Consider the following 8,385-nt stretch of genomic DNA (forward strand, 5'->3'; position numbering starts at 1 on the left):
CTGATAAAACTCAAATTAAGAATTCTAGCTGCTTCCAATTCATTTCTGCTCTGCCTGATTTGATAATTGATGTGAATGAGGCATCATTTTTGATCAGTCCCTTACTTTTCAGCCCCACCTTAGCGCTCTGGATCAGGCTGCATTTTTCCATCCATGAGTATCGCTCCATCCCTTCCTCAGTGTTACCGACACTGAAACACTAGTCCAGGCCATCATCACTGCTCGCTTTGATTATCGCAACGCATTGTTTATTAAGCTCCCTTCAAAATATCTCCACAGATTAGGGTACGTTCAAAGCTCTTCTGCCCGTCTGCTTACGTATAATAAAACCCACTCACATTTCTCCTGTGATTAATATTGGTTATCAGTTACTGTCAGGATAAAATTAATACTTATCACCTGCAAAGCTCTTCATTGGCCTTGCCCTCATCTATCTGACCTCCTTCATCTGTACATGCAGACTCATACATTAAGATCCTCGGGTTCTAGCTTCTTCACAGTACCTACTTTAGGTTATCTACTGTGGCTGACTAGCGTCAAAACCCTAGAATGCACTTCCACAGAGTGTTAGATGTTTTACACTTTAAGCTCCAGTTAACAGCATATCGACTGTAAAAATACAGTTTATAAGGTTCCCCTGGAAACTCAGAACTGACATGGAGTCAGTCGAGCACCTCTGAACAGCTACTTAGTTGACATCAGCAAATTTGTAAGAGCTCTTCTTAGAAGAGTCACCCATGTAACCTAATCTTATGAGAACTGTACTTAACTACTTAATTAACCAAATGCAAAAAAATACCTGAGTAGCACAGTAACCTGGATGACAGACAAATGGAGAGATGGTTTTAATGCTTTGGACACGTTTGCCTTTTTGTCGGCAGAATTGTTGAGCAGTATTACACATTTTCCAGACAAGAACAATATTGACAGTGAGGGTGAGTTTTTGCACTTTGCTGTAAAGCTTCAGTGTTGTACGGAAAATTCTGTCTGACTTGAAGTCTAATTTAATTATCTGCAAGAAGGCAGCAGCACAAATGGAAGTAGCTTGTGGACCCTACCGCTTTGGTCACAGACCCGCTGGCCCCAGTGCACCCCCTGCTGGCGAATGAGAGGGCGGTGCAGGCGTAGTCTGACCTACAAGGCTGTGGAGTGGAGGACTTCCCCAAGCTGGTAGAAGGCCTGAAGCCTCTGGCGGCCTGGGAAATTGAGCTTGTCAAACTCACAGGTGATTTCTTGCAGTGATTTTCCCTTCGTCTCCGGCAGAGCAAAGCCGATGAAACTGGAGGCCAGCAGGCAGACGACACAAAAGGGGACGAAGCAGAAATCGCCGAGTTCACTCTGTGGAGACACCGGAGGAACGAAGACTTGATGGAAGTAGGAATTGTGTTCATGAAATGTCAGGTTGGGGGGGGCAGCCAAATACATCCTGTGCTGGTATTAGAGATTACTGAAGGATGCTGAGGACTACTGAACTTGGAAGGCAGATGAAAACTCTTCCAGCCTGAAACAGAGACACAGCTCCCTGCTTGCACCTGCGTGGCTGGTTTCATTGCAGTGGTGTGAAATGTCCCTAACAAGAGCCTTTATTCCTGTTCTCCGAGGACAATATCCCCCCAACTCCACCACAGTAGTGTCACGAAGGACAGTGTTTCTCTACCCAGTCCTCAGGAACCCTGTGACAGTCCACATTTTTGCTCCTTCCCAGCACCCTGACAGACAGTCCACATTTTTGCTCCTTCCCAGCTCCCAACAAGCCTGTACCATGTATTCGATGTTCCAGGATGAAGCAAAAATATGGACTGTGGGGGGTCCCCAAGGATTGGGTTAAGAAATATTTATGCAGGATATTAGCATCAAAACAAGATTCAGCAGCCTAAAGACCAGTTAGGGGCAGTTAGTGTTAACCTATTGCAACTCTGCTGGTTACCATCCCTTATCTGCAGATGATGATAAAGAGGAATTAAACTGAAGTGTGAATGTCACAATGGGGGCTGCAAGCAGCAGTGTCCTTCATAAAGATTCATGGGTTTTGCGCTGATACCTTGATGGCGGCCATCTTGGTGTCATGAGAAATAATATCAGGGTCAGTTTGTGGGGGATCACTCACCACTAAGAAGGGAAAGACCATCCCCACCATGAAGAAGTTGATCCACATCAGGGAGCCTGCTATCATGTACGCAGCTGGCCGCGCAGCCTGATTGAATATTTCAGTGGGCAAGATTCCTGTCACTCCAGCTGGGGAGGCGGGATAAACAGACACAATGATACCAATGATTCTCTCCATCCAGCTACCACTCCCTTCAACCCCTTATCCCAGCAAATTCTTCATCTAGTTAAAGTTAGTAATATATAGAAAATTTATGTTGAAAACAAAATTTTCCATCCTGGAGAAACCCTGACAGACTGGTAAAGTTATTCCCAAGAGGTACTGCAGTTTGATTTGGATAAAATAACGTAGATGTGATCAAATTTATGAACAGTAAAACAGCTGTACTGACCAGGCCCCATCCCAAAGCTCAGTATATAGGCGAAGATGCAAGTCATGCATAAGTAAGGCATCCAGTCCACTGTCCTCTGTTTGCAATGAGAATGAACAGGCAGGAGAATTCAGTCTCACTCTCCGGAAGCCACATGCACTCTGCTTTACACCTGCTCATTCCATTAATTCAGTGTCTTTAAAAATGACTGAAGTACGATATGTTCTTAATACTGGGAACTAAGACTTGTTCTGCAGATATGATCTATATCGATTTCCCAAATGTGTGACTGCTGGAGTGATACCCGCAAATTCAAGTTGATTTTGTAAGTTTTATGGTTGTAGCTTTTGTGGTTTAATAAATTAGCCTTGGTTGAGCTCTTTGATCGATTGAATTGCACTGCTGAGATCCTCTTAAATGAATACTTCAGAGCGTTTCTTATTGTGTGTTCAACCACATCTGTGTTAGTCAAGAGTGACGGCTATGCTTTTTATTTTTGCCATTTAAACTGATTAATATTTCAGTTAAACAATATTTCAAAAATGACTGAATCAATGTGACTCTGCTTATTTTATAGATTTTCTTTAATTAACTGAATCAACCTTTTTGTTATTTTTTTTGTTCAGTATAAGAAAGACTTGTGCCACACACCACAGCTCACACATTTCTGAGATGCTGATTAGCCCAATTGTATGTCTTTGAACGAACCCGACGAAAGCAGGGGACCCACAGGGTGCCCACAAAACATGTCACGTTCATACCTGGAATGACAGAGCCACTGTGAACACCACGGACCAACCGGCCATGAGGACATAACCACCAATCAACAGCAACCTTCTGCCAAGATGCTCGATAAGCAGGCTCTGATTGGGCAGAGCAAATGTTTTCAGGTCACAAACACACAGCCAATGAAATGTGGGAAACATATTGTTATTTCAATCAAACACTCTCAAGCCAGTGTAATTAGTATATGAAGCATATTATTGTGTGCATTCTCGTTATAATATTTAAGCATCATTTAAAAAGATAAAAGATTATCCAGAATATGGGGGATGTTAGCAAATAACTGTGAGAGTGGAGAATGACACAGGAACACTCACACACATTATTACGGCTGCAAATTCACACGCCCCCGTGCCAATGGTGGCGTACGGGATCTTATCTGTGGAGATCCCCGCTTCTTGGAACACAGAAGACGCGTAGAAGTATATCTTCATTGGGGAAAAGAAGGGTTAAGTTTAACACCAAATTTTCTGAAGTTTCCGGATACTAAGTGGCTTTAATAAAGCATTGAGAGGTTTGAAACACCGTGGGTGATTAAATACTGCTGAAGCCACGTAACGGCTTGTACAGCATACGGGCTCACAGCCCGGTAAATGTTACCTATGACGAGTAGCTAAAGGCCAGTTACTGGATTTGGCAATACTTCCAAACAGAAGAGCTGCTTGATCGCACAGATTAATGAAAAAAATACATGACTTTATTTAGCATACACTTTTATGCAAAGCAACATAGAATTGTGAAAGCAGAGTCAGCCAGTCCCTGGAGCGACTGGGGTTAAGGGCTTTGTTCAAGGTCCCAACAGTGACATCACTCTGCCAGCGCTGGGATTTAAACCCATGACCTTGTGGTCACAAGCACAGCGTCCTAACTTACTGAGTCACACACATGCTATCCTTAAATAAAATCCTAAATGCTGGCAGAATTCACTCTGTCCTATGTTGAACTTTTCTGCAACTGCCTTGCAGAGGAACCAAGTACAAAAAGACGCCTTTAACTGAACCCTTAATAGACCATCACCCAAACAGGCATTTGAAGGCGGAACCCTCAGATTAAACAGCTGACACTGAACCAGCTGAGCTATCCAGACTCTGAAAATACTTTCCCCAGTTCAGTTTTCTGTCCCTCAATGTCCCAGTGCCAGTTCACTGAGTAGGCCGCTTTACTCTAAATGTGAGCATGTCCCCATCCGCGTCCTCTGTGCTCTGCTGCACTCTGACTGCGACTTACCGCATCATTACCACAGAGCTGCATGGCGCTGCTGACGATCATAACAGAGCCAAGCTGCCAGCGAACAGCTGGGTCTCGGAGCAGCTCCCACGGACTCCTGGGCCTCTCCCCCGTGGATGCGGCCTGCTCCTGCAGGATCTCAGCCATCTCGCCATCGACGGCATCGGAGCCATGCAGCTGCTGCAGTGCTGGACGGCAGGATGGCAGGAATCCAACACTCGCCGATGCATAAATTCCCAAAGCACGCGCTAAGCCTGGACGTCCCCCCTAGTGGCCTCACCCCTGATGCAGGCGTCCCTGTCTCCCCTGTCGATCAGGAGGTACCGGGGACTCTCGGGGCACCAGGGCAACGTAAGCAGCTGTATGAAGCCTGGGACTGCAGCGCTCCCCAGGAGGAACGGCCAGCAAGCCTGGCAGCCCAGCAGCTCCCTGATGGGAGACTGAGGCTGAGCACCATCACAGGTCCGGCTGTGGCTGAGGATCTTCCCATAAAGACCTCAGACCCCAGAGCTCATTAATAGTGTGTCATACCTCACTGTCCTACAATGATTCTTAGACAAAGCTTCACACTGAATGGAGCAGTACTGAAACAGCCCAGGCAATGCCAAATAAACAAAAAACAAAGGAATTTCTCAAATAGTACAGTAAAACAATGAATAAAGTTTTGTGTCTGGATTGATCAATCTGGGATTGAACATAACAGGGAAACATCAGGATAAACTAATCTACTGTGGTCTGAGACACCAAGACTCTAACCTTACCACTGACAACAACAGAAGTTCTCTTTTTGACCCCACAAAACTGCATGTGGCTGTGCGGGACCATGGGCGTTCCTCAATACTTGACCATACTTTTGTTCTCGTGTACCTGTTTGACATCATCTTCCATTGTGGAAGACCAGTTCCAATGCTCAAGAACAGAAGTACAGAGGGCAGTCAAAATCCCCGGATGTTGGCCTTGCTCCTCCCCAATTATCAAGGATACGTCGGTTGCATCCTCACTGAATGAGACCAGTCTCATGAATCATTACACCCCAAGTTCATTCTCAGGAGGCAAGTTAGCAAGACCGGTCTTGCCAAGACCACAAGTACAATCTTTGCATTCGTGGTATTGAGAAACACCCTGTGTATTACCCTGCAGGACCTCGTGACCACATCGGCTGTGTGTGACCACTGAGGACTGTGCATAAGCATCCAGACCTACCTCAGGCCCACCACCTGTCCCAGCACCACACCGAGGGCCGTGAAGATGCCAGATGACAGGGCCACAGCCCCCCTCAGATGTTTGGGAGCGCTCTCTCCGAAATACATGGGCTGGATGTTCATGCTGACTCCTGCAAAATGGGAGTAAAGGTGGACGGCCATCAAGCCGAATGACCAGCTCCGCCACACAACGGTACAATCAATCATTGCAAAGCGGAGTAATGATTTTCAGAGGCTGCGCAAACTGGCGAATATTTAACTGCATTTCTCAAGCGGGAAGCGGCGTGTTAATGACACTCGTTACAGTGGAGCGACACACTCAGCTGACCTCAGGTCCGTGCTGGACGCAGTGAGAGACATACCGGCGTTGATCCCTATGAGGAGGCGGCCCAGGACGATCATCTCATAGGAGCGCGAGGCTCTGCTCGCGATCAACAGCACGCAGCTCAGTCCCAGAAACACATTGTTCATCAGTAGCGACCTCTTCCTGGAGGCGAGAGTACAGCTCATGGTCTCGCAGTGATGGGGAGATGAGATATATCTCTGGGCTGGTGATTCAGAACCCAGATCTGTACCCGGACCACTAGGTGGTCTCGTTACATAGAAATGAGACCCCGGTGTTACCTTCCAAATCGGATGGCCATTGGTCCAGCGAGCAGCGCCCCCAGCAGGCCACCGACAGAGAAGATCGAAACGATGAAGGACCAAAACAGATTCACTTGGTAGGACTCCAGAGCTACAGCCCAGCGTTCCCAGCTGGTGTCATTGATAAACCTGCAGATGTCCTAAGAGGAAAGTGATTGCAGGTTCACAGCACAGCTTTCACGTTAGGACCCTCACAGCCTCAGCCTTACCACAGTGGGTGCATTGATGATGGCAATGTTGTAGCCGTACTGAAATGTGCCACCAATAGCGGCTGAGCACACAGTCCGAGCCAGAGTCAGGCTGCCACCCTGTTGACAGAAATGAGAAGCGAGTTTGCTAAGCATTGTGGGAATTAGGGGTATGTTTAATTTAAATAAAGCAAGGGTCCCAAACTAAGAGTCCCCGTCTTGTGAGTCACACCCATGTTTGGTTGTCTCAGATAGGCTTATCTAAATTTCTGGACTGTTTCTTATCTTAACAACGGATATAAGTCAGGTATGGGATCAAGTCATTCCTTGGCGAGTCTGAGTCAAGTCTCAAGTCAAAACATGGCAGTCCGAGTCAAGTCTTGAGTCATTTACCCTCAAGTCCAAGCCGAGTCCTAGTCTTTCCATGATTTTTGCAGTCAAGTCACAAGTCATCAAATTTGCGACTCAAGTCCATGCCAAGTGTGAGTCATGTAACTTGAGTTCTTACCTATGTCAGATTTTTACCTTTAGTGATTAAAATTTGCTGCAGCAAAAACCCAGCACAGTACATCGTAAGATACATTCTGTATAAGCATAGATAGGCTGAAATGAGAGTGTCCATCACGGTCATCCTCACACAGTTTTCATGTCTGTGTATATGCAGAAAGTGATCCAACAAACTCTCAGGAGACCTTGCATTCAGCCAATTGAAAAGGCAGACAACACAGTATTAATACACAATAAAATCATAAAACTAATGTTATGGTATCCAGAGGGGGACTATAATCTCAAGTCTTCCCGAGTCATTGGGTCCAAGCCAGGTACAAGTCTCGAGCCATTGCCCTCAAGTCCAAGTCTTTCCATCTGTTCTGCCAAGTCGAGTCACAAGTCATCAAATTTGTGAGTTGAGTCTTAGTTGCAAGCAAGTGACTTGAGTCTCCACCTCTGATATAAGTACCACATGAAAGGTTACTCTCTTAATCTCTTTAACCAACATTCCACTCCCAAAAGTAATCCCTTCTAGAAGGAGTTTCAACACTGCTGGGAGTCTTTGATAATAAGCGTTTCTATGGAAAGTGGCATCTAGGTGTAAATCCGAGTGTTTTTTTTTTTACTGTTGGCGCTGTTTTATTATATTCAGCGCAAACGCGGAGCTGTTCTCTTCAGCTTCACAAACATCTCGTCGGGATATGCGATCACAGGCTGAAGAGCGTTAAACTGTGCAAATGTGAACCGACTGGCATCGCTATTCACGTCATTCAGCCGCATGTAACAAACGACGTAAGTAATTAACCTAAACCACCTTATTCCTTTAAATATACAAAAAAAAAAAACAAATACCTTTTTTTCCAGGTCATCATTCATCTTGCGCCGCGGTTTGCTTTTAATGTTATTACTGTTACTTTGTAGGTAAAGCAATACATGTAAACCTGGCGAGCCTGCGCAAGTTTCGTGCCTTTTTCACTGCGATTACCGACCAGTCTTCTGTCTGGACTGTCGGTTTTGAGGCGGTGTGTGTGTGTGTGTGTGCCTGCCTGCCTGCGTGTGTGTGAGGGACGGATTTAGTTTTCCGTATGTGTAACGATCAGAAATACAACCGGTCAATGAAACTTTTAAAAGGTGAAACAATACAACTGAACAATAAAGACTGATCATGAGCTTGTCGCTCATTTAAAGCTTATTCGGTGTGTGCTCGAACTCTTTATATGGCTTGGATCTAATTTAAATACTGTATGGACTGCAGGTAAGTTCAAATTGGACACTGTACACGAGTCGTACGGGTCGAAAGACTCTTTACCAGTGACAATGCTGTAGGGGGCGCTACTGAACTAAATTTAAACCCCACTCCAAGCAGGTAGTGAT

At 45.6% G+C, this 8,385-nt stretch overlaps 1 protein-coding gene across 1 annotated transcript; it reads right to left on the minus strand.

Annotated features, from left to right (window-relative positions):
* Positions 1 to 830: 830 nt before the first annotated feature.
* Positions 831 to 8,064, minus strand: slc2a11a (solute carrier family 2 member 11a). Its single transcript, XM_023820640.2, has 12 exons — positions 7,864 to 8,064; positions 6,544 to 6,642; positions 6,314 to 6,474; positions 6,052 to 6,176; positions 5,691 to 5,820; positions 4,768 to 4,916; positions 4,488 to 4,675; positions 3,578 to 3,688; positions 3,239 to 3,340; positions 2,499 to 2,574; positions 2,108 to 2,235; positions 831 to 1,338 (listed from the first exon to the last, which is right to left on the minus strand). The coding sequence occupies exons 1-12, from the start codon at positions 7,885 to 7,887 to the stop codon at positions 1,135 to 1,137; spliced, it is 1,497 nt and encodes a 498-aa protein (XP_023676408.2). The 5' UTR covers positions 7,888 to 8,064; the 3' UTR covers positions 831 to 1,134.
* Between the last annotated feature and the right edge of the window lie 321 nt (positions 8,065 to 8,385).

The sequence above is a fragment of the Paramormyrops kingsleyae genome, chromosome 2 (assembly GCF_048594095.1).
Source record: "Paramormyrops kingsleyae isolate MSU_618 chromosome 2, PKINGS_0.4, whole genome shotgun sequence".
In the NCBI taxonomy this organism is placed as follows: domain Eukaryota; kingdom Metazoa; phylum Chordata; class Actinopteri; order Osteoglossiformes; family Mormyridae; genus Paramormyrops; species Paramormyrops kingsleyae.

Bases quoted from the DNA above. Each gene is read 5' to 3' on its own strand.
- slc2a11a (XM_023820640.2), bottom strand. From the start codon at position 7,887: ATGAATGATGACCTGGAAAAAAAG. The intron at 6,643-7,863 runs GTATTTGTTTTT...TTCTGTCAACAG, and splicing joins ATGATGACCTGGAAAAAAAG to GGTGGCAGCCTGACTCTGGC. The intron at 6,177-6,313 runs GTAACACCGGGG...TCTCGCCTCCAG, and splicing joins ATGGCCATCCGATTTGGAAG to GAAGAGGTCGCTACTGATGA.